This window comes from Rhinolophus ferrumequinum, chromosome 16 (genome assembly GCF_004115265.2).
Source record: "Rhinolophus ferrumequinum isolate MPI-CBG mRhiFer1 chromosome 16, mRhiFer1_v1.p, whole genome shotgun sequence".
Taxonomy (NCBI): domain Eukaryota; kingdom Metazoa; phylum Chordata; class Mammalia; order Chiroptera; family Rhinolophidae; genus Rhinolophus; species Rhinolophus ferrumequinum.
The window spans coordinates 39162131-39188049 of NC_046299.1; the positions used below are offsets into that span (position 1 = coordinate 39162131).

The 25919-nt window shown below is 41.3% G+C and overlaps 2 protein-coding genes across 5 annotated transcripts in view; one reads left to right on the forward strand and one right to left on the reverse strand.

Annotated features, from left to right (window-relative positions):
- Positions 1-1414, reverse strand: part of IPMK (inositol polyphosphate multikinase) — a 37056-nt gene extending 35642 nt beyond the window's left edge. For all 4 annotated transcript variants that reach the window (XM_033130998.1, XM_033130999.1, XM_033130996.1 and 1 more), the window contains exon 1: positions 896-1414. In XM_033130998.1, coding sequence (XP_032986889.1) covers positions 896-1085 — 190 coding nt within the window. In that variant the 5' untranslated portion in view covers positions 1086-1414. The remainder of the gene's footprint in view (positions 1-895) is intronic.
- Positions 1415-2564: 1150 nt separating this feature from the next.
- On the forward strand, positions 2565-25919 carry CISD1 (CDGSH iron sulfur domain 1). The gene is made up of 3 exons (XM_033131338.1): positions 2565-2770; positions 9683-9888; positions 25624-25919. Exons 1-3 carry the CDS (start codon positions 2746-2748, stop codon positions 25711-25713), a joined length of 321 nt encoding a protein of 106 aa, XP_032987229.1. The 5' UTR covers positions 2565-2745; the 3' UTR covers positions 25714-25919.

Here is a 25919-nt window from a genome sequence, read left to right on the forward strand (position 1 = left end):
AAACCCAAATCGTCTCTAGTGACTTCCAGGTCGAAGAGTCGAATTACGCCCATATTCATCCATCAGATTCCCCAAGCAACCATGGCCCAGGGAACCAGTGAGTAAGCTAGGTGAATTACAGCTCCTAACATGAACTTTTACATCACCAAGATAATAAACGGAGATAGGCCCTGTATTGTACTTTAAACGTTGTGAGCTCAAAAAAATATATTACACAGGCCATAATACAGTCTTATAAAGATGATCAATAACTAAATGCCCGATCTGTGTACCATTCTAGCATAACAGCAGGGTGTTACCTCCGACCAAGAATCCCAGTTTCTGCACTACTGGAACCACGTCTCCAGGAGAAATCCACGAGACATCAGAGAAACCTCTCAAGGGGGGAGAGATCCTGGATAAGCTTAGACAAGCTCTCAAAAAAAAAAAAAAAGACCTGGTTTTTCCACCCCTCCAGCTATGCACTGAAAAGCACTAGATTAGCATCATCTGCATTTCATTCCTTTTCTTTTGCAATAGCTACCCGCTTATAATAAACAAACCTTGTGCTCAGGGGAGAATTTACTTCCCCGTCCAGTAAAAATGAAGTTCCTTATTTTCATTAACAACGCCGTCTCCAATCAACACCTACCCTCCCTGGGGAGGAGACCAGACACTCCTCTCTCCGCCACCTCCTGCTGCAAGCTTGACGCCCCACACCCTAGAAATCGCCCCACTTTTCGAGACCCTGCTGTCCGGGTCGCGAGGCTCTAGGGGAGAGCGGAAGAGGCCGGGGATGCGGCGTGCAGACTCGGAGGGGCGTCCAGCCCAGCCTCTGGGCTCCGGGCTGCCTCGGCCGGCCGGGGGCTCCCAGAGACGTAAAGAGAGCAGCAAGCCCCGCGCCACCCCCACTTACCCACTTTGTCCTTTCCGTACATGTGCCCGGCCACCTGATGCGAGAGGGGCACGCAGCCGTTGAGGAAGCGGAGCCTGCCGCTCGCCCGCTTCGGGGTGCTCTCAGAGACGGCCTCGCTCTCCGGTGGGGTCCTCATTTCTGGGGGGCCGGACGCCTCGAGCCGGAGGGGGGATGGTGGCTCCGTTGCCATAACGGAGAGCTGAAGCGGTAGCGGCGGCGAGGGCAGGAAAAAAAGAGGGCGAAGGGAGAGGGCGCCGGAGAAACGGGGGGTAGCTCAGGCTCGGCCGCGAGGAGGCCCGGGGGTTCCCGCGGCTGTTGTCCGCTGAGGCCCGGGGAGGGGGCCCATGACGCCGCAGAGGCGCGGGCGCTTCCCTGCCCAACTCGTAGCGGAGCGTGGCTCCCGGCTCCTGCTGCTCTGCAGCCGCGGCTGCCGGCCCCGGCGCAGTCCTGGAGACTAAACCCAGCCGAGGAGTGGCGGCGGCGGCGCCCCGCGCTCCCTGGGGCCTTGACGGCGACGGCGGCCCCACCTCCCGCGCCCCCGCCCCCTTCCGCCCTCCTCCAGTCCCCTCCGCTGCCGCGCGCGCGTCAGCGCCGCCTGCACGGCCGCCGCTGCCGCGAGCTTCCGACTGCGCGACCCGCGGCCGCGGCCGCTACTGAGCATGCCCAGAGGCCGCCCGACGGGACCACCTCCCCCCTCCCCGCCTCCGAAGTGGGGGCGAGAAGAGGCCAGGGAAAGCTGACCGCGACCTGCATAGGGCGAGCACACTCGTAGTCCCTTACACCCCCATCCCCGGGCCAGCGTTACGAGACCACCAGGGCTGTTGTACCTTCATTCATTCAGTGCGCGTTTCAGCACTTCCTGGCGTCGGCTCAAAGGCGCCAGGGGCTTCCAGTTGTGACGAGCGGTCAGGCAAGTGTAAGGAGAGTTAGGCAGCAGCAGTGCCGAGGGTGGATTGGGAGGCTACCCTTTAACTGCAGTCAGCTCTCTCCACTCCCATCCCACACGGAAAAGGTAGGAATAAAAACAGGCAGCTTCTTAGAAGACGCACCTTCAAAACACCTTTCAAGTTAATTAGCCCCTCTCCCCAAATTGGTGCCCCTAAGTGGCTTATTAAAATCTTTTGGAACTCACACTGATTTGAGAATGTAAGAGATAATCATTTTTTTTTAAGTGAGCACCTTTTTTGAAAAAAAGAGCCAGTTTTTTTCTCCCACTCGACCTTTAGTGCAGGCTTTAATATCCTCGACAGGTGACTAACTGGGTCAAAGGCAGGAGAAACGGGTGTACACCGGGAGCAAGGAGAGGTTCTGGAACGGGACTCTACAGTTCATTATTGTGTCTGCCACTGGCATTTTATATGAAAGCTGAACCTACCCTTGCAGGTGCCGGACTGAACAAGATATTTTTTAACTAAGATTTTAGATACCTGATTATGGCAAGTGTCCTACTAACAACACCTGTCCACCTCCTTAAGAGAACCACACACCTGGGAGAGACGTAAAATCAGGCCTGGATTTCCTATTCCCAAGGCCCTGCCCCAAAACGCCAGGACCCCGCCCCTCAAGATTGCGCAAACTCAGTTGTTACCTCTCTCGGTCTCTTCCTCCTCCCACCTCCTGCAGCTGTCAAAATCCGGACTGTAGACTTCCCTAAGTCCCGGGACGCCGCTCTGCGCATGCTCCGCATCAGGGCGGATAATACACACGTGCTTGCGGACTGCCGCGGCGCCTGCGCCGTAAAAGCCTGGAGTCGGTGCACTTAGGTCGTTTTTCGCACCTTGATTCCGTCTGTCCGCGCTAGCCCGTTTGTGTTCAGTGTCCTGTGCACACGCCTTGCAAGCGACGGCGCCATGAGTCTGACTTCCAACGTACGAGGTGAAGTGGGGCCTGGGAGCGGGTGAGACTCGGCCTGCGCGGCAGCTTCGTCAGCTCCTCTCTGGGCTGTTACCGCTGCTCTGCGCGCCCGTGGGTCTTGTAACCTTGAGATGCAGAAGGGCAAGCTCTTGGCCGGCCTGCGGGCTGTCTGGGCCGGAGAGAGAAAGTGGTGTGGATTGGTGGTATCCCGGACATAATTGGCGTGGGGGCCATGCTGGCATCTACCCAGGTCTGGATCACGTTTCCCCCAACTAGCCAAACCTTAAAACCTAATGATCCCGCTGCTAGCTTTTCTTGTTCTCCCTTGAGACGCTTCTGTGTTCTTAAGTCACAGGGCTTGGAAAAGTGGAAAGGAAAAATAACAAAAAAACCTTTTCCACCTTCTTCCGTTTAAATCACCGTGGAGTGAGAAAGTGGATTTCCCGCGACCCTGAAGAGATGCATGACTAATCACATCTTAGTTTTGCACATTTTTTTTAAAGGGAAGAAACCCAATCCGAGATCTTCAGTTTTTCCAGGTTTTTATTATGCGTATGGCATCTGGCGTTGGGTGGCTGTAGTCCTGGAGAGAAGATTGAAAACTGAGCTCTTTGAGCCTTCAGTTTTTTCAGTCTTGCTTCCCGTGCTAGTACCATAGCGTTTGGAAACGTTACTTCACGGAAGATCCAATTAAAATTAAGAGACTTTCTCGAAGTTATTTAATGTGGAGCTTCACATAATAACAATTCTTAGTGGTGATATAATTATTAATAAAATACTGTGCACCAGCTATGTAATACATGTGATCTCTGCCCAGTATAAAACACCACACCTTAATGTTTGGTTACCTGTAACAGTAGTTAAGTAAAGGTAAAGAAATTGTCCAGAAATTAATTAAAAATAGCTCCATTGATTCATTTAGTAAATACTAAGCATCTAGGGTGCCATATTCTGTAGAAGGTCCCTACTAACTTGAGCCCTAATTTTGTAATAGATTCTCTAAATTGGAGAATTCTACTTCTGTTGCCAAAAGTTACCTGACAGAGTGAGGGTGATAACCCATGACATTTTAAAGTTACTAATGAGATATATATTTGCAAAAATTATTGCAAAGGATAGGATATTCTTCTTGAGGCTCCTTTAAATAGAGGCACCTCGGTGCACTTAAAATAGGGAGTGATTTTTGTGTTTTTGTTTTCAGAAAAACCAAACCTATATTTTCTCAGGAATAAGACTGTTGTGTAAATAAAATATTCATGTGACTTCAGCCACTGGTAATTTTATAGGAAGGCAGTTTGCACTTGTGTGATATGGGTGGAAAACTTCCACAATGTGTCTTTAAAATGTGGAGTCTTGTGTAAATGGGCACTAAACTCTAGGTAGCATACTATTGAAATGTGAAATAGGTGAACCCTAGGACTTCTTCATGCTACCTGCAGGCTAATCTTTCTTGCAATTGAGACAGATTTGTTTTGTTTTGTTTTTTAAATCTAACCATAGGGAAATCCAAAGGTGACTTTCCTATTAGTTTGCCATTTTCTGAGGGGTAAGAGATTGCTTGGTGAAGATTATCATTAACCTAAACTTGAAGAACTCAACTTTGGTATGAGAAGTAGCAACTTCTTATTTCATCTAAAAGCATAAAGTTTGTTGTGAGGACCAAAGCCTTTGTAAATCTTTTCTACCAGCACCATCTTTCTCAAATATAGTGGTATGGCAAGGTAGGGACAGAGAATATCTTGGGAATTCACGTAATTTATAATGTTTAGATCTCAAATTGTTCTACTCTCAATTTTTGAACCAAACCTATTAGTTTCTAGAGATTGAAAATCAATTTGATTTGGGGGGAAGATGGCTATGTCTCTTCTTAGTTAAATAGTTAATAATTATAAAGGGCTTAGAATGGTATTTGACAATGGTGAGTACTATACATGTTCGATTAAAAAAATAAAAGGTGTATGTATGCATGCAGAATTCTTGTTTACATTCAGAAGAAAAATAATAGATGGGTTATTATATAAAATATATATTTTATATATTAAATAGATATAAAATATATATAAAATATAGTAAATAAAGTTAATGTGGATCAGGTCAGGACATCAATCTGGAGAAGCAGTGAGGACGAGTGATAGGAATTGAAATCCAAAGATCCCTGTAGTGACATGGCTCTTGATACCCATTTGGTCTATGATACCAAACTCTTTCTTCCTTATTGAGATATAATTGACATATGTATACCAAATTTATTTATTTGATACCAAATATTTTATTATAATTCATTATAGTTTCAAACATTAAGTGGCTTTTACTACTATGGAGTTCGCAGTCTCTAATGACTCCTCATACCCAATAGAAGACCTTCAGGAAGTTTACTAAACATTTTGCTCCTTGATACCCCCAAAACTCATTGAATCTACTCTCATCCTTAATCCCTTTCCTTCTGTTTGCAAAGAAGAGATTAATTGAGACCATTCTCCACAGCCTACAGATGTCATTTTCTCCTGCTTCCTCACTTTCTTGCCTCATTAATGACACCTGTTGCTCTCAGTCCTCTCACTCACCGGGGTTTTCTTTTTAGATACCCAAAGTCACTCATAATTCACCCTCATCTTTAAAAAACAGCCAACTTAACCACATATTTAAAACAGCCTCTTAACGTGCTATCTCCTCAAATCTCTTTTTTTTCATATTTGGCTTTACCCTTAGATTACAAAATAGGTTTTCATTAATACCTTGCACTTTATTGCCCGTTGCAAACTCTGAACACTGCAATAACCAAAACGAAATTTCATGAGTTCTTATTTTCTGACTTTTATATCCTTGTCTGTTTTATTGAAACTAATTTATAATTTTCCAATTCATTTAACCTCAACATATGAAACTACTGTTTGGGCTCCGTACGTGCACTGAGTCATTTAAAGTAACTGTTTAAGGGTTTGGTTTTCTTGAGAAGGAATGTGCAGATTGAACAGAATAAAGGAGATAGCTCCAATGTGTTATAAACAAAAATAAATGATGGAGGGGAATTGGGGGGATATAGATGAAACAAGATTGGTGGTGAGTTGATACTTCTTGTTGCTGGATAAATGGGAGTTCATTATAGTATTCCCTGTGTATGTCTGAAATGTTTCATAATAAAGCTTCATTTTTAATCTCAGAAACTATTTAAATTCCACACTTTGAGCCCAAAGGTAAGGCATTTGGTGTAAGAGCAACGTTGATGGTAGGATGGACAGATAGATCTGCAAATTCAAGCTAGTAATCTGTTATTTCTTTTTACTCAATTTTATATTGAACATCACCTGTATGCCAGGCCTTGAGAAAAAGCATTAGCAGGCCCAGCCTGCCAATCTGGGGGAGACCTAAGGGAGGGACAGATTTAAACACAGCTCCCCTCTACCTCTCCTGAGATGAAAGGAACATTCTGATTCTGTGGCAGTTGACACTGGGCAGGAAAGGACAGTTTGGGGCAGAAAAGGGGCTAAAAGAAAAGAAGCAGGGTAAGATTTCTGTGTAAATTAAAGCAAACTAATCCCCACACTAGAGAAAAGCAGAGGAATGGAATATAAACAAGGGTGCAGGATTTGGGAACAAGTTCACGTTTCGCTGTATCTGAATAATACTAAGGTTTAAAAACCAACGATTACACAGTAGTAAGCCAAGGGAAGAGTAAGAAAGGGAGGGATTATTTAGGAATGTATTTTCTGTATTTTGTTCTTTATATTGGCTTATTCTTAGTATTTGTGTAGCTACAAAGCGTTGTTAAACAAGGTTGGATAAGGTGGGGTTTGATCTAGCTGTAGGAATACTGTACCTCAAGAGATGGCTATAGAAAAGGGGCGTGAGCATAAACCAGAAGAGGCAGAAATAATGATCAGGATTTTTCTGGACCCCAGTATAGAGTGTCTAAAAGGTATAAACTGAAATAGCTTTTAAAACTGGGTCTTGGTAAAGTCCCTTGTTGCCTCGGATATTATCTATTCTTAATAGGCATATACACTACCAAGGGCTAAATGTTACTTGGATTTTATTGTTTTTGTTCACTATCTCAGGCTTTCAATTCTTTTTTTTTCTATTTGTTGACTTTTGAATCCATCATCATTCTTGTCTATCTTCATATAGTTTCCTTTTCTTTCTTTTCCCTAGAGTTGTCAGTACTATCCACAGCTTTTTTGCCATCCTGCTGTTAATGAAATGATAACAGCAACATTTTTCTTAGTCTGGGAACTTTAACATTTGTAAAACTTTTACATTAGAGAATGAGATTAGAGAATTCAAAATTAGAAGGTGTAAAAACAAGAAGTAGAAATTCTTAAGATCTTCTCTAGGTCTGTGATTCTAAACAACTCAAGAGAGCAAATACAAAGCCATTTTCTAAGCCCATGTGACCTTTATGTAGGGTCATAAGTGACCCTTGTTAGGCGGTATAGTCACAGAGTGCATGTTTTGATTTCCCCTTGGGGAAGCCACTCTTGGGTGATATCTAGAGTCAGTTCCCATTTCTTTCATTTTCTGTTGCCTCTTTTCTGTGTCAGTTATTCTATCATTTCTTGCACCGTCAAAAACTCCAGGGGAGGTAAATGTTTACCAAAAAAAAGTCACCATATGGATTCACATGAGAACAGCGAATAGAAGAATGTTATAATGGCTAAGACAGATTCTTTTGGCCTATTGTGAGTTTCAGGTAGAAATTACAACTGGATTCTCTTTATATCTTTAGGCAAATTAATACTAGGCAATTGGAGTTTTTCTTTGGATCACAGGCTTTTTTGTAATATGTAGGCATATTAAAACAAATCTGTTAGAGATGGATTCATAATTCACCTAAAAATTAAGGTGTAACTAAGATCAACAGCATTTAGTGAATTGTATTCTTTTAGTAGTTTGGGATATTCCCCCTTTTTAGTTTATTCTAAAGATAACATTCAGCAAACAAATTTGAACATGCACTATGCAAAGCAATATTTTAGCCCTTTTTTGTGATAGGTGCATTAACTATTCAGAGTGGTTTTCCATTAGCGAAGAAGTGGATTGCTGTAGCTCCTAACAGAGAATGTTTCTTCAAGGGAGTTCCATGGTAAATAATGCATCAAGAAAGATCACGAATCAAGCTAGAAATCAGAGCAAAGTTTCAGCCCGGCTTGGAATTGCCACAGGGTAATAATCATGAAGCAGCACTAAAAATCAAGATGAATCTACACAAAATGTGCAGTTCAAAAGCATCCTTAAAGAGGCCAAATGTTTGAAGCTGTCAAATGACTTGCTATCTTTTCTCAGTGGAGCAGCACCTGGGAAGAGCATAATGTTAATGTTTATTTTAGGGGAGTCTAGCAAGAAGGAATGGAAATATTGTGGGAAGGAAAACACACTAAATTACTTTGTAGAGAAAAATCCTGTGGTTGAAAATAGAATCCAAGGAACAAGCTAATTAGAAACATTTGATAAAAACTAAATTATTAAATAAGCTAGAAGGACAAGATAAAAGGAGCTAAGTGTGAGCATGGTTGTTCCGTTCCCTTAGAGTTTTGTAAGAATGAGCTCCAATTTTATGTACTATTAGGTAAGTGATTAATCATATTAGTCCAATCAGAAATTTGACTCACTGGTGCAAATAAGCCTGACAGGTAATTATTCATTATATGTTTTTATTTGGCGTTGGAATGTGCTTTTTGTACTTATCTCTCTAGGGCTTTATTTGATAGTCTGGGAACTTATTTCAAACACTGTGAAGATCTGACTCAGGAAGTCCTGGGAAGCATTCCAGTGTGTTTATCCTGACCCCTGTTCACCTTCTTCCTGCAGTCCACTCCATGCTGGGACTAGACAACTCTCCTCTGAGGCTGAGGCTAACCAGACTATGCAGAACTATCTTCTCTCCAACATTCTCTGGAACTGGGGTAGTTGTTAAGTGCTTGAGTTTCTAAGGGCTCCTTGAAAAGGATAGATGGCTTGTTAATCAAGCAAATAATGAGTAGAAAAATGTCGTTACATTTAAAATGAAGTTTGTAGGGAATTCAAATAATCATCCACTGATGGATAATGGAAATTTAGAATTTATTACATGAGAATATCACTGTAATTATATTCATCATATGTTCTATGAAATATGAAATTAGTACATTCTGATTTTCATTTAAATGAGAAAGCACTTTGAAATTAAAAAAAAACAACAAAAAGCTTTTGTGTGACTTTGAAGCCCAAAATCCTGCTGGATATATTCCTTTGAATGTTTAATATTACAGGTGGTTTTGTTTTATTTGTCCTTTTTTGTTTTTTCTTTGGATACAAATTCTGTTTCTGGTTATGCATTTTAAAACCACTGAAGGACCTACTGTGTAAATGAACTCTGATGAATCATTTTGTTAACGTAATCACCTCCTGATTTTGGCAGGGTGGGGTCTTGTTTGTAATCTGAATTTTTTATGTATCATTTTTTAAGGAAATAGATACCTGCAGGCTCACCTTATTATAAATCTTTTTATGAACACTTTAAAAAATTACGAATTTATAGATGATGTGATACAGAATTGTACACCTGAAATCTATGTAATTTTACTAACAATTGTCACCCCAATAAATTAAAAAAAGTAAAAAATAAAGAAAGAAGCAAACAAACAAACAAACAAACAAAAAATTACGAAGCCTTTTTTCCTTCTCCATCTATAAAATAATTCTTAAGTTTCCAGTCTTGTATCTCAATTTAGCTATCATTAGTCAATAGAAAATACACAATTGCCTAAGTAAGGGCTGGGGAAAATCTTAACAAAAGGACTATTGCACCAGTGTATTCTAATCATTCTGTTAACATTAAATGTCTTTGCCTGTTGGGATGCTTGATACTCTAAACCCTGGATCTCCTGAACAGTCATGTTAGATTATTAGCGTATATTTTGGTTGTGATCATTATTCCTGTTTCCTTCCCTGCTGTAGTTGAGTGGATTGCAGCAGTTACCGTTGCCGCTGGGACAGCCGCAATTGGTTATCTGGCTTACAAAAGATTTTATGCGAAAGATCATCGCAACAAATGTATGGTGAACCCTCACATCCAGAAAGACAACCCCAAGGTCGTACATGCTTTTGACATGGAGGATTTGGGAGATAAAGCTGTGTACTGCCGTTGCTGGAGGTCCAAAAAGGTGAGGAAAACAAGCCATTTATTGAAATACCATCTTTAAAGTAACATTGCTGCTTAACCTATTCTATCGAACTTGTTATCCCCAGATATTTTTTAAGATACCCCTTTTTCTTTCTTTCTTTCTTTCTTTTTTTTTTTTTTTTTAATGTATCCTGTTCTCTGTTTTCCATGTGCTCTTCGGGAAGGTATTTACAAAAATGTATAACCACTGTGCAGTAAAATGAAATCATACTTTCATTGAGTTCATGTGACTGTAACCATATTCTTCACCAAACGAGATAAAAATCCCTGTATTTGCTCTTAGGATTTCCTCCCCAAGTGGATCTTAGCCTCCACTAGCCCAGGAAAGGGAGTATGCAGCCTAAACACATAGAGAAACAGAAGAAGTAAATTCTTTTCTTGAGCTTTCAAGCTCCTGGATTTGGGACAAGTTTTAGAAATTTCAAGAGAAAGTTTTTTTGATAATTAGCCTTGAAAATTTCTTACCTGGCAAACATATCCACCCTGTTTCCTATGTTTTAAGCTGCTGTTCCTCTGGTTAAGTATCTAACATAGGATTTTTTCATTTTCAATTTTCTTTTATGAGAATTGCATTTCATCAGGTTCCATTTGGAAATGCCATCTATGATACATGCAGCTGTTTTTTAGTGATGACAGCTAGTGATCTTAGGATGGTGAAGTGCTCTCCTAAGGTCATCTCAAAAAGCTTCACGCATTGAATGACTTCAGAATTTTGGTGTATTGTAAGAAATATGGTGAAAAATACTGTATGTATTGCCACTGTTAGCATTTAAATAAAATGGATTTCACTAAAGATGACACTATAAGACCTAAGAAAACAGACAATAAAAATGGTGTATCTGTTTCTAAAAACACATTATGTCAGGGACCTCTTCCTGCGGCAGACAGTCCTCACAAATCATATATCGAAAATAAGGAAGAAGTCACATAGTAGATACTGGAAAGCATATTGTACTAACCCCCTTCTCCCAGTACATTGATGATGTATAACCGAGCAATATCATGTTTACATTATGTCATTGTATCTGAAAAATGCTTGAAGAACATATGGAATATGAGCCAAAAATTAATAGTGCCATTACAAGTTGTACCTTAAGAAGAATACTGTTCATTTGGAATGTGGGATTGTTCATAAGTACTAGAGGGGTTGCTGGAAAATCATTCTCATTAATATTTTATAGACTAAGCCTGGTTTGTTTTTAAAAATTATGCCTATAATAGGTTTCATTCTCTTGTTGCTCACCAAAATACAGAAAATAATAGCTTTAGAAATGAGGGAATTTCTAAGTCAGAGTTGTGATAGTTCTTTAGTCAGTGATTTTAAATGGTTCATTGAGTGTCTACTATATATACATGCGTGAGAAAAGTTAAATAGTAAAACAGCAGATATCATAGATGTCTATAGAAGATGCCGTACAACAAGTGCTTTAAATAAAAGAAAGCTTACACTGTGGGCTAGAATTTCCTGGGAAGGCATAGTGATATATATGGGAGTTAAATTTTGCTGGAAAGATTGGTGGCGTTTGAAAGAACCAGCAAATATTGGGGACTCTTTCTTAAAATCTGTTGGAAAGGATTCATATGAGCAGAGATGGGCTCAATGAAGACTCTAGTCTGGTGTTGCATCCCCTTCTCCCCAGGAATAAGTCCAAAATGAGGCAAGTCGTGAGTATACCAGTGTGAGGCATTTGTTCCTCCGGACATGGGGGAGCTCCTTGTCAGGGATCTCAGGCATAAAGTTTTGATTTACACCAGGGTGCTAGCTGTGGGAATGGAGAACAATGAACAGATACGTGAAACATTTTGAGGGAAGGATTAGTCAAATGCAAGGATCTATTTGTGTGGAAGATTGGGGGAGAAAAACTAAAGCTCACTGAAATATCTAAACCTGTAGGATTACCATGAACAGGAATAAGGAATTCAGGGTGAAAAGCTGATTTCCTAGGACAGTGATAAGGAGTTCAATTTCAAAGTGAATTAAAGGTGACATTTAAATGGAAATGTACAGCAGACAATCTGAAATGTGGTGCTAAAGCCGAGAGGACAGGGTTAGAGATAGAGATCAGCAAAACGATGAGTCAAGCCCAGGAATGCAAACAACAGATCCTTGACACAGATAAAAATCAAGGGCTAACTATGAACTCTTAGAGAATTTTCTGCATTTTGGAAAGAGGAATAAGAGCCAAAAAAGGAGATGAAATGGGTCAGAGTTAGAAGAAAATTAAGAGTATCATGGCTTCACAGTGGAAAGGGGGAAAGTTTCAAAGATTTGGTTGTAAACATCAATTTGCGCAAAGTCATGTAGGTGAATAGACTATTACAGTAAGATTTAGGGATTAAACAGTTAGTCAATTGACCTTTTGGTGTTATTTCAACAGAATAGTTAGAATAGGAGCTGTGTCCAAATAGGTTAAAGTGTGAATTACTAATAGATAAAGTCTGGAATTCTGAGTTTATGGCAAAATTTTGGTAAATGTGACATTGAATGGAAAGAAAAAGAAAGAAGGTAATAGCTTTAGTGAACTCTAAAGCTTAGCTTTGAGGGCAAGAAAAGGGTGTTTACTTTGTTTGACTTTTCCCAGAGGGTAAAGGTCAATAAAGTAAATGTATACTTTCATGGTCTAAGATCTCAAGTATTTCAGAAAGAATCACAAATGGACAGAAGCTAGTAATTTTAAATGTTTATTAGATTTTATAGTTCAACAAAGCATTCCAGGATTCTTGCATCATACAATTTAGAGTTTCCAGATGGTTGAACTAGGGATTGCCATTTCCCATAAGGAAAGGAAGGTCCAACCATTCATTTTATTTTCAATTTTCTCAATGTCTTTTTTTATTGGTTTATCTTTGCTGCCATTAGTGATCCTCTTTGCACGTAGGATTTGTCGGTTGTGAATTTTCACTGAATCTTGGGTACTTTTTATTCCCTCATGAATCAAGTTAAGAGTTTACTATGAATATTCAAGTTAATGGACGTTCTTATTCTTCAGGCATGTTGGAAGCTCCCTCACATTCTGGGGTCCCTAAGGTTATCACATAGGTGCCAGGTCACACACTTACGTATCAGTGCACAGGAGACTCGTAATTAATACCTTTGATTAGATAACTGTATTGAGTTTACATTCAGTAATTTTTTTCCTTATACAAACCAGTTGTGTTTATAATAAAACTTAAATGCCTCTTTTACCTATTTCAAAAAAAAAAGCTATATGCAACATAAACTTTAGTTTCATCCTAATTCATTCTTAAGGTACTGATACAGGTATCCTGGTGTGTTTCCTGGATCGTGATCTCGCAGTCGCGGAGGAATGCAGCTCCATGTTGAGTACCATTTGTAGCTTTATGGTTTCTAGGTGAGAAGAGATAAACCAAATGAGCAGATTGAGGTTGCAGGGTCCAAATGAGAGCAGAAAGAGGAGGACTAGTAGAGGGGCCAGGAGGGGCCATAGCCATCGTAAGAGTTGAGCTCTCGGGGATGCTCACCAGTCTGAGAATTTTCAATGGAAGTTATGAGTTCATTTGCAGTGTCTGAGTGGGTGACCACGGACCCAGTATGATTTATGTAGAAACAGCATTCCTCTTTTAGGTACACACATGTTCCCCTTGCATAGGAAGTTAATAAGTCTAGGGCCTGTCTTTTCTGAAGAGCCACCCCTGCTAGTGAATCGACCTGTTGGGTAAGTTTCTGTATTCCAGTAGTGATTTCTTTTAGAGCTTTTGCTAGTTGGACGGATAGATGAATGGAGGTTCCTCCTAAGGAGGTAACGGATACAACTAAAATCCTGGTTAGAAGCGGGATTACTAGAACCAGTGTTACTGCGACCCTCCGTACTCTGGAGTACAGTTATTTCAAAACATGTGGCATATAGCTGGTGCCAGGAGCATAGTCTGCCATGGGAGCTAGGAAAGCAAGGCTCCAGCGATCCGTCCAACCAAGGGGTAGGGTGATGTAGGCTCTGGTGCCCCAGAAGAAAAAGAGACCTTCCTCAGGTATTAGATTAAGATTAAACCCATATGTATAAAGGGTTTGGGGTTTGGCTGGACCGGAGGATGTTCCACTCAGTTTTTGCCAAATTAAAGTTAAATCTGTGTTGAGTCTATCGGAGACCGTGGATGCTAAAGCACTTGAGGGGTAAGATTTTAGGGAGAACCAGTGAGTGGAGAGGAGCAGTCTTGAGGCCAAGGTGAGCTGAGATGTGTTGCAGACTACATGAGACCATCCTGCGGAACAGGATGGGTTTGCGGTGTCTGTAAAGAATGCCCTTCTTGGGGGTGGGGGGATAGTAGGGTCCTAAGGAATGTGATATTTGGTGGGATTTTTATATGCCTGCAGGGTGTTATATTTTGAGGAATTCCAATGTTCTTCCCCAGAACTGGTGGTGACCTTAAAAGTGAATTTACATTGGAGAGGAGAGAAGTTCCCCAAGGAATAATTCTGAGCGCACAGTTTGGGTAGCATTTTCAAAGCAAAGTGGAAAGGTGGTAGAAGTATTACGGCTTAGCCTATCTAGCCAGGCGAGAGTCTGGGCTTCATTGGACCAGGGACTCTGTCGTCTCTTGCTCTCCATGCCCTCCCTCTAGGTGGTCAGAAACAGTCCCTCAATGGCCTTGTTGGGGAAAGGGCTAGTGTAAAAAATGGAGGGGGGTGACAGTATACTTAGCTCGTAGCCAGGTGAAAATAGGGGCAAGAATGGCTGTCCCCAGGGATTCCCTTCCACAGATCCAGCAATCGGTTAGATTAAAGGTGGTTGCCATCAGCTGGACCCATTCTAAGATTCCCTCTGCCTGGAGGGCGTAGGTGGCAGCCGTAAGGAGAACAAGGGAGACGAGTCCCACTGTCATCCCGGACTTCGGGAAGGTTTCGTAGGGCCAATAGAGTGAGTCCTAAGAATACAATACAAATTAGTCCTAAACTCAAGCCTGCTCTTGAGAGACCATGGCAGGGAAGGGGTGTTAGGTCTAGGGTACCGCGGATGAGGGTGACAGTGAGAAAGGAAAAAGGCAAGTATTAGGAGAATGTAACCCCCCACTATTGTCTCTCTGGGGGTTAAGTCCCACCATCCGGGCACTTATCTGAACGGCACAGGATTAATTTCAGATCTCCCTGGGGATGGCTGGAGTATTCAGGGCTGGAATCTTCGGGTGTCCAGGGCTTGACCCAAGAGCGGTGGATCCAGGAATCGAATTCTGGCACCTTAATTGCTGTGGCAGTAGAGAGGATTACCGTGTAAGGCCCTTTCCAAACCGGGTCTAGACTTGGAGACAAAGAGGGAAGGGTTTTAATAAGAACTTCATTCCCTGGAGAAAGCAGAGGGCTGCCTTTTTCTCTGGGTTGTGATCCCGATATCTGTTGGATGGCCTATTGGAATTGGGCTAGAGAGGTAACATGCTGGGTCAATTCTGTGGTTTTACGGTCTTGGTCTACTAATAGGTCATTTGTTAGGAAGGGTCTGCCATAGAGCATCTTAAAAAGGCTTAGGCGCAGTTTGTTAGGGGTGTTTCGAATAAACAAAGAGAGCTGTAGGGAGCAAGGTGGTCCAGCTTTGGCTTCTTGGGATAGCTTTCAAAGATGTCTTTTAATAATATCATTGGTCTTTCTTACTTGGTCAGAGGACTGAGTCTCCACGCACAGTGGAGATGGTAGTTTATTCCCAAGGCTTTAGAGACTCCTTCAGTGACTGAGGATTTGAAACAGGGTCTATTGTCGCTTTGGAAGGACCTGGGGAGATCAAACCTGGGTACGCTTTCTGTGATTAGAGCTTTAACTATCTCTATAGCTTTTTCAGTCCTGCAGAGTAAGGCCTCAACCCAATGTGTGAAGGTGTCTACCCATACTAGGAGATATTTATATCCTTTTGCTTTGGGCATGTGGGTGAAATCTAATTGCCAGTCCCCCCCTGAATATTTACCCTCCCATGGGTGTTTGAGGATGTGTTAAGGGGTTGTTTCTATGGCACACCTCACAGGAGGTAAGGATGTTTTTTATAGTTTTGCGAATGTCTTTGCCTGTGAATAACGTTGAGCCATCTGTAGGGTTTCTGTCCCTCCCTAAATGGAAGCCTGGTGTAGGGTTTTGAGGACCTTCCACTGATTCGCTGCTGGGAGGTGCAGTCAGCCATCTTCACTTTGTAGCCGTTCTATAGGCACATAAGTGTAGCCCATCTCCTTTGTCCACTGCTGTTCTTCCTGTGTGTATGGGGGCCTGCTGTGTGTTGCCAACCCGTCCCAGACTAGGGGAGCTATTGTGGGAGCTAGTTTAGCAGCGTTTTTGGCTGCCTGATCTGCTAGACGATTGCCTTCAGAAACCTCGTTTCCCTTTTGGTGTCTCTTGCAGTGTATGACCGCTATTTTTTTGGGGGGAGGTGTACTGATTGGAGTAACTGATTGATCTCCTGATGATATTTGATGGGAGACCCAGTGGCTGTTAAGAAATTTCTTTCTTTCCATATGGTTCCATGGGGATGTAAAACTAAGAAGGCATATTTTGAGTCAGTAAATATGTTAGCCCTTTTGTCTTTACTCAGTTCCAAGGCTTGGATGAGGGCAGTAAGTTCAGCTAGGTGAGCACTAGTCCCAGGGGGCAGGGCCTTTCCTTCTATGGTCGCATGCAAAGTGACTATGGCGTAGTCAGCTTGGCGACCCCATTTTCCGTAAAAGAGCTCCCATCAGTGAAGAGCATCCACTCTGGGTTCTCTAGAGGCACATCTTGCAAGTCCCACCTGGCCACATAGGTCTGTGCTAACACCTGTTGAGAGTCATGTGTCGGTTCCATGTGATCCTCAGGGAGGAAGGTGGTAGGGTTTAAGGTAGAGCATGTCCTGATCTGTGTTCTCGGGCCTTCTAGCAGCTGGGCCTGGTATTTTAAGAGATAAGCATCTGTGAGACAGTGGCTATTTTCAGTGTTTAGTAATCCCTGGATGTGGTGTGGGGTGTGTACTGGGAGGTCTTGCCCCAGGGTGAGTTTGAGGGCCTCTGGTATTGGAGGGCGGTTGCTGCAAACGTCCGGAGGTAGACAGGCCAGCCACCCACGAGCTATTAAGTCCAGCTCCTTGCTTAAATACCCTATCGGTTGTTGGGCAGGCGCTTTTTGTGGGTCAAGACCCCCAGTGCCATTCCTTTCCTCTCTGTGATATGTAAGTTGTAGGGCCACCAGGTCGGAAGGCTCAAAGCTGGGGCAGTTAGTAAAGCCTGTTTCAAGAGGTTAAAGGCCTGCTTTCCCTCGGGATTCCCGAGCACCAGGTGCATCTTGGCTTCTTGTGTGTCTGATTATTTGGTACAGAGGTCTGGCTATCTCTCCATAGCTAGGAATCCATAGATGGCAATATCCTGTAATGCCAGAAAACCCGTAGGTTGCCTGAGAGTCCTGGGGAGGGGAATATGTGAAAATGGGTTGAACCCTTTCTGGCTCTAGGGCTCTCTGTCCCTCCGAAAGCGTTAAGCCCAAATATTTGACTGTGGTCTGGCACATCTGGACTTTGGCGTTAGAAATTTTGTAACCCCTTATAGCCAGGAAATTTAAGAGGGCAGTTGTTCCTTGACTTATAAGGCTCTCAGAGGGAGCGCACAACAAGAGATCATCTATTCTACATATTGTAACAGGGTGCACTGCTCAGAGGAGAATTCGGACAGGTCCTTCGAGAGGGCCTGTTCAAATAAATGTGGGTTGTCCCTAAACCCCTGGGGAAAGACTGTCCCAGTGAGCTGCGAGGTCAGGCTTTTGAGGTCCTCAAAGGCAAAAAGGTATTGTGAATCAAGGTCTAAGGATATGTAGAAGAAGGCGTCTTTCAAGTCTAAGGCAGTAAACCATTTGGTTTCTTTAGGTATTTGGGCTAAAAGTGTGTAAGGGTTTGGAACTATAGGGTGTATGGCCCGGAGGTCCTGCATCAATCGTCAGTCTCCACTGGGTTTTCGGATCCCCAGTATGGGGGTGTTGTAATGACTGTTACATGTCCTGAGTGGCCCTGTTTTCTTAAGGTTGTTGATAATTGGGATTAATCCTTGTTGTGTCTCGGGTTTTAAAGGATACTGACTTCGACAAGGGAATGTATAGGGATCCTTGAGGTGGATACAGATTGGGGTAGCAGTTAGGGCGTGGCCAACTCTTCCAGGCGCATCCCAAACTTCAGGGTCAATGTCTGCTTCTATTCCTTGGAGACAGCTGGGGATTTGTCCAGGGGTCTGGAGGACTGTGGTCCCTAGTTTTGTTATGAGATCTCTTCCCAGCAGTGGAGTAGGACTTTCCGGCATGACCAAGAAGGAATGAGAAAACACCCCACAAACACTCTAGGAGTTGTGAGAAATATTTGGTGACTGGCTTTCCTGTTACCCCACAGATGGTAACACGGCAATTTGAGAGTGTCCCTAGGTTAGAGAGGAGGATGGAGAGAGTGACTCCTGTCTCTACAGGGAGGAAGTTCACAAGCTTCCCCTCTATTTCTGGGAGTACCCAGGGCTCAGGGGTCCCTATGGGGAACTGAGACATGGGAGCCATTATTAAGAGCCCGGGACCCCCTCAGTCTCGTGTGGGGCCTGGCTGGATGCGGCTGGCCCCCAGGGTTGAGGCCTCCAAGGACATTCCGATTTCTAGTGGTCTCCTCCACAGAGGGGGCATGGTCGGGGTGGTCTCCTTGTTGCCCCCAGTCTCTGGGGACAGTCTGTGGGAGGTCACAAGTTGACAGGATTAGTCATGCTCACCTCGGCTGCCTGACCCAGACCCCATGTGAATGCTTGCTTACCCCTATGATAGGAGACCTGTAAAATGCATGGCCGACAATGGGACGTGTTAGGGTGGATGGATGGAGGCCCCGACTCTGGGCCTCCTAGAAATTGATGGCCAGGCGATGTAGAAGCGACTCCATTTGAAGAGAACGGAGAGGAGGGTATAAATGGCTCAGACCTGGAGGGAGGGGATGTCTCTGAGGGAGAGGGGCTCTAAGGAGTCCCAGTCCTGATAGGGGCTAAGAAAAGGGGGCAAAAGCCCCAAAAGGCCTCAAAGAAAGAGGATTCCTTGACATAGAGGGAAACAGGTATATGGGAGGTAACTTTGGTGACTCTGCCGGAGGGGGGGCAAACACAGAGGTAAGAGAAAGGTGGCGAGATATTCGGGCCCCCATGAATGGAGGCCCAAGTGAATATTGGCTGCCAGGCAAGAGCTATTGAAGCAGCAAGAGTGGGCCAGGGAGCAGAAACAACAGAGATGCTGGGTGGGAACCTCAGGGCAACACCAGGCTGAGGGGACTCGAGGAGGAATTCCGCGAGGTGTTTGGAGAAAAAAGGTCCCGGGTGACTAGGAAAATGTGGTCGAGGCAAAGGTCCATTTTCTTAACGTAGATGTCAGGGGGAATAGTGTGTCAGGTGGGAGCGGAGGTCTAACGGGGAAAGGGCCCAGACCAACGTCTTACAAAACGTCAGTAATAGGAGAGGCTGAAAGGAGAGCGACAGCATGGGCGGGGCGGTCCAAGGCACCCATTGGGGCTGTCGGACTGGCGTGGGACCGCGGACACCGTTAGGATCCATCGTAGTGTCGCCAGGGCCAGGGTCCTGCAGTTGTCATCCTAGGTCCGTTCCTCCGGTCGCACACCGAGGACATTCCCCTCCGTGCAGAGAAAGAGAAGCCTAACGGCCGGCCAACATTCCCGATGCAAACCGGCGGATCAGCTGCCTTGGATCGCGGAAGACCTGTTCTCCGCGTCAGAGATCGGCGGCCGCGCGAGTGGCCTTTAAATCGCCGACGGAGGCCCAATTTTTGTGTGATAGGAGAAAAGGACAAAAATGATGAAGGCCCGTACAGTGGGCAAGTAGTAAAGGCAAGGATAATCCTTAGGTCTGCTTCTCTCCCGGGCGAGCCCCCAAGTGATACAGGTATCCTGGTGTGTCTCCTCGGTCGTGATCTCGCAGCCCCCGAGGAATGGAACCGCGGATCTGAGGCAAATTTAAGCAGCACACAGTTTTATTGTAAAACACAAGAGAAAAGCTCTCCGGAGAGAAGGCGGGGATCCGAAAATGGAACACCCCATGGGCTAAGTTGCACCAGGGACTATATATGTCCTTGAGTCTGCAATCTTTAAGTTGTTTACCAGAAGCTGATCGCCCCCTCCCCATACCTGGACTAGTGCCTTGGCTGACTCTGCAGTTTGATGTGGTAGCCCCTCCCGCCCAGTTCCCTTCTCCACGTTTTCCTGTCAGCTACTTTGAAACTGTTTCTTTGGCCTTGATGTCCTCCACCAAGGTCCCGATCCTGACTGCCTATGACTTTCTCATCTCAGTACAGTCACTAGTTTGTTGTGTGCATTTAACGAGCAATTTTCTCAGACCTAATGAATCAGATCTCTTAGTGAAGTGCAGAAACTACATTTTTAACACATCTCATTCCTACTGTCTTCCTCCCAGCATTGGTAAGTCCTCTGCTGTTTCAGAAACTTGCCTGTTTCATAATACCGAAGGTGCCAAAAAATTGTACACAAGTAGACACTTTGGTCAACGTTGCTCAAGCAGTAGTTCACCGTAATCAGAAGAGTCTGGATGCTGGTGGTAACCACTTTGAGCACCTCTTGTAATTGCTGAAGTCAAATGTGACTTGTATTCATCTTTTGTTATCGGTATATATTATTACAATTTTAATACAGTTTTCCTTTCTTAAAATATGTATACATTTTTTGGCACGCTCTGTATTTCAGAGTATCCACATGTGAAGTGAGAAGGAAAAGAGCCAATAGAGAGGAAATGATTAAAGTGACTACAGGGAAAGGTACTATTTGAGACAGTGGTGTCTGGAAAGAAGGTGGAAGGAAATGAGGCTAAGAGCACAGATGTGAAACAGCCTTAAAAGGAAGAGAGTCTTACTTTGTAAACAAAAAGATGAGGGAACATTGCTGTAAGAGGGAAGAGTATGCAACATAGTCTTCCTAGATTCCCACCCCACCGACTCCCACTCACGTGAGGTGTTACATCATTTCTGAGTTGTGTGGTAGCCATCTGGGAGGCAGGAGAGAATTTGGACAAGGACTCCAGAAGAATGCAGACTAAGAAATAAACAAGAAATAGAGGAAAGGCATGCTAGTTAACATCAGGAGCTCAGCTAAAATTGAAATGAAATGCAACTGGACATACTATATAGAATCATTTTCTTTCATTTACAACTTCAGAAATTGAGTCCGTTTTTTTGTTAACTGTGTGCTTGTGTGTGTGTGTGTGTGTGTGTGTGTGTGTTATAGAAAGTCTCCATCCTATTAATGGTTTGGAAGTGGGTTGCACCAAGTCCATTTTTTCAGGGAAACAATATTCTGCATGTTGATCAATCCATCCACATAAGGACAGTTGTAAAATCTTAATTTCTGCTTGTATGTTTTCCTATTGTATCTGCTATGTTCTTACATGTTACTAAAGTACATAAGAATGGTATAAAATGCCATGTCCCCTCAGGAAGTCTCAGAGATCTCATTGCTTTTCTCTTTCTCAACCAAAGCAGTCCTGTGTCTCAGAGCTGTTTATGTAATGAGCCGGAATGACCCCAGGCAACTTCCTTGGGAAATACAATCCAAACTCTCATTAAAAATACAAAGTGTGGAGAAGGAAGATAAAAAATGTTTTTCAGTTGTTATAGATAGAAGATATTAAGTCAATAAGGAGCTTGTATTTATTTCTCCCTTGAATACAGAAACATCATAACTTGAGATATGGGGCCATTAAAAAGAAACAGCCCTTGTGTTTTTGATGAAGACCCTGACAATGTTGCTAGTTTTCCAAGTGGAACAAGGATCCTGGTGATTTTTTTCCCTCCTAAACATTTATTCCGATCTTTTCTCCATAATCCTTTCTTCCCTAGTTTTAAAAATATTTGAGATTCATAGTTTTTTAATTGGGTTAACAAACATAATAGGATATTTTTGCACATACAGGAAATTCAGCCAATTTAATTCACAAACTTTTCTCTAGGATGTGTTAATAAACAAAGACTGGCATTTTAGAACAAATTTTATACTCAACTCTAAGCTAAACTTTTTTTCAATTATTTCATCGTTTTAGGTTTTGTTTTTTTTTTAAATGCCATTACTTTTTTTTTTTTTTAAAGATTTTATTGGGGAGGGGGAACAGTACTTTATTGGGGAACAGTGTGTACTTCCAGGCCTTTTTTCCAAGTCAAGTTGTTGTCCATTCAGTCTTAGTTGTGGAGGGCACAGCTCAGCTCCAGGTCCAGTTGCTGTTGCTAGTTGCAGCGGGCGCAGCCGACCATCCCTTGCGGGACTCGAGGAGTTGAACTGGCAACCTTGTGATTAAGAGCCCACTGGCCCATGTGGGAATCGAACCGGCAGCCTTCGGAGTTAGGAGCATGTAGCTCCAACCGCCTGAGCCACAGGGCCGGCCCCTTATTTTAGTTTTAAGTATCAGTACTACATGACCTGAATTAAATATGCCTCTTGTTTTCTAATTTCTGCTCATGTCTTGACAAATTTAACAAATTTCAATTTTTTTAAATGAAAGAGGGTTAATAACATTTTTATGTTTTCATTACATTATTTAATACAAAAACTATACTAAGTACAAAGGGTGCCAAAAAAATGTATACACATTTTAAGAAAGGAAAAAACTGTATTAAAGTATTAAAGTTGTAATAATATATACCGATAACAAAAGATGAATACAAGTTTAACCTCTGTAATTACAAGAGGTGCTCAAAGGGGTTACCATCAGCATAATTTTAATTTAGTTTTTTCCTTTCTTAAACTGTGTATACATTTTTTTGGCACCCTCTGTAGATTATGTTAGAAAGCATGTATCTTTCACTTATTTTCTTTCTCCTCCATATAAAGATTAAAAATAAATAAGACACTTGCTGAAAAACATTGTTATGTAATTTACTGTTTGAATTTTAATGCCAAGTAATTACCATTCATTCATTTATACTGTGTTAAGAATCACGAAGTAATTTCAATAAATATATTCCATTGACATGTACAAAGCATTTCTAAGAAATTTTTAATCTTATCTTGAAATAACTCGTTTTGGCTTTTGGTTGAAAATAAAATATTTAGTCGTTTCATAACTTAAAGTGAGAAATCCCTAATTCATAAATATAATGAGAATACTTAATCTTCATATGAAGTTTGGGGTATGATTCCGATTTAAGTCAATAATTCCTATGGTTAAGTGATAATAGAAAGTACTATTAAAAGATATCTGTGTCTCTGAACAAATGATTTTTAATACCTAGTTTACATGTTAAAGGCATAAAAGTTTATATACTTTGAAAGCATGAAACGTCTGTTAGCAAATAGCCAGGATCTATTGCTCACCACTTTTTAAAGAAATATTTATTTTTTACTTGTTTACTTTTAAGAACATGATGAAACATATAAATTTCAGTTTTTAGGCAGAACCAGATTATAAAAAGTATATGCTCATTTTTGATGTATGGCTTTCTTAATCTTTTATAAGATTTTCTTTGTTTATTTCTGTATACATTTCTCTCCTGTTCTTCATTCTATATATAGAGGAAAAGAAGAAAGTGATAGCTTTCTACTATTTTTAACATGAGATTTAGAAAGAAATAAAAGTTAAACATGCTACATCAGTAAGTTATATTTGAGGCTTTGTAATTTACAGAGATTTCATTTTCCAGAAATATTTTTTATAACCTGTGTGCATAAAATACACAGTGACATGTTTTGTGTGGGCTATTTATAAAAATGGAGTCTTTTACAATGTAAACTTTTATTCTAACTGTAAAATCATGTTTGTTTATTAAACATATGTCACTTTGAAATGCTGTACTTTGCTGTAGGATACGTTTTAGTTTGATTATTTTATGCCAAAAAAAAAAAAAAAATCCCTGAAAGCTTCGGTTCATATTTTTGCTGCAAGGATTTATTTTTAATATGACTAAACTGAGCATCACATCTTACTGACCTAAAAAAGAAGAACTATGTAAGCTTTGTATACATTACATTTGTATTGTCATCTATCCCAAGATAGAATTTATACTCAGAAATATAAGATAAGCTGATACCTTCAGTTTTTCTGTAGTTTTTAACTAATTTACTGCCTCTTAGAATATATATAGATAGTAAAATTAAAATTGAATTTCTCAAACATTAACCTAATATTATTTTATTTAGTCTTAGAATAGGCACTTCTGATATCAAATTTAAGTTTATATACTATTATCCACTGGTTCCAAGTATCTGAATTATACACTTCACTGTGAAGTAATAAAGCGATTTTACTGTTAAGGCCAAGACTCTTGTTACTTTACTCTTCTAAATAGGCTCCTCAAATGCAACAGTGTACATTATACTAAACATGAAACTAAATTCTAGAGTGTGGGTACATTCCAGATATCAAAAATAAAACAAAGGTGCTAGCTATCATCGTTTGACATGAAATAGAAATAAAAGCTATAAATATAGAAGGAAACAAAATAATATACTGATAATTGGAACTTCTAAGTGTAAAATCCTGAGGAGACACCTAAAACATTGTTGAATTCTTATTTTTATCATTTAACAGTAGGAACGATATACTTGCAAAAACCAATGATGTAGATGGAGGGAGGGGGTCGGGTATGAAAATATACCTAATTTTAATAACCGTATAACATACAACACAGAAATAATCTTGTCAGAATATTTTTGAGACCTGAGGTTGAAAACTATAAGAGAAATAAAATGGGACTTGGCAAAAAAATTCTCATGTTTATCTGAAAGAATAAATAGGTAAAGTTTAAAAAAGTTAGATAAAGAATAAATAGTAAAGATTTAATAAAGAAGAATAATATGGAGGAAAACTAGCCCAATTTTAGGCATATTTTAAACAGTTATTATCTCGGTGGCATAGGCTGATGAATATGATAATATACTTGTAGAACTTACAAAGAGGTATTTTTATATGTAGAATTTATTTTGATAAAATTATAAAGAAAGGTGTAACAATTTAAAAAGCAACAGCCTTTGATTATATTGAAGTAACAAGATCTAGAATAGCATTTTGCAAAGTGTGCTGTATAGAACACCATGATAATGGATATTAATGTTAAAGGTGTCCATAGTCCAGTCAGCTTGGAAGGTTTAGGGTTACAATAATGTTTTTTATTGTCGGACCTTTTTAAAATAATAATATTGTGTATGTTGTGACTCAAAACAGCTATGTATGTTTTTTAAACACAGAATGAAACCATATCAGAATATATTGCTGCACTTCTTTGGAGAACACTCTGGGAATCACTGTTAAAATTTTAGTTTTGTCCCTTTACCCCCACTGGACACCAAAATGTCAGTTATATCTAAAATGCGAAATCATGAGGAGGAATGGAAATCTACCACATTTCTAGGAATAAGTCTCCATGAAAGATGTTAAAAAGGGAACTGTTGGCCTATTTGTATGAAAGTGGAAAAATTAAGGGTATGAAAAAATAAGCAAAATAAAAAGGTTTCGGGAAAAATTGCTACAAAGATGATCAACAGAGGGATAATGTACAAATTGATTTTAAACATATGAGCTTACAAATAAATAGACAATGGACTTAGTACTTCACTAGAAAGGAAATGTAACTAGTGCATAAACACGGTAAAGGTTTTCAACATCCATAATCAAATGTCACAAATGGAAATGCAATTTTATATTAAGAATTATATATGTGAATTGAACTTCACCTGCACTCTGCTAAACGTAATACTGATTTTGCAATTGGACATTTCACATTCTCTTTTTCTCTTCCTAGTTCCCATTCTGTGATGGAGCTCACACAAAACACAACGAAGAAACTGGAGACAACGTGGGACCTCTGATCATTAAGAAAAAAGAAACTTAAATAGACAGTTTTAATGCTGCAAACCAACTTGTCATGATGTTACCTGGTTGTTTAATTAGAATGACTACCACTTCTATCTAATTCACCTTCTCTGGGTTCTAGATGTGATATATTGCAAACTGCAGCTTTTGTATTTATGGCATTTGCCAAAGTTGAACCATCGTGGGGCACATTTGTTTAAACAAAAAAAAAAAAAAAAAGGAAAA

What these genes read in the sequence shown, in the direction of transcription:
- CISD1 (XM_033131338.1), top strand. Translation starts at nt 2,746, where the DNA reads ATGAGTCTGACTTCCAACGTACGAG. An exon ending in TCTGACTTCCAACGTACGAG is followed by an intron (nt 2,771 to 9,682) that starts GTGAAGTGGGGC and finishes TCCCTGCTGTAG; the next exon opens with TTGAGTGGATTGCAGCAGTT. An exon ending in GTTGCTGGAGGTCCAAAAAG is followed by an intron (nt 9,889 to 25,623) that starts GTGAGGAAAACA and finishes TTCTCTTCCTAG; the next exon opens with TTCCCATTCTGTGATGGAGC.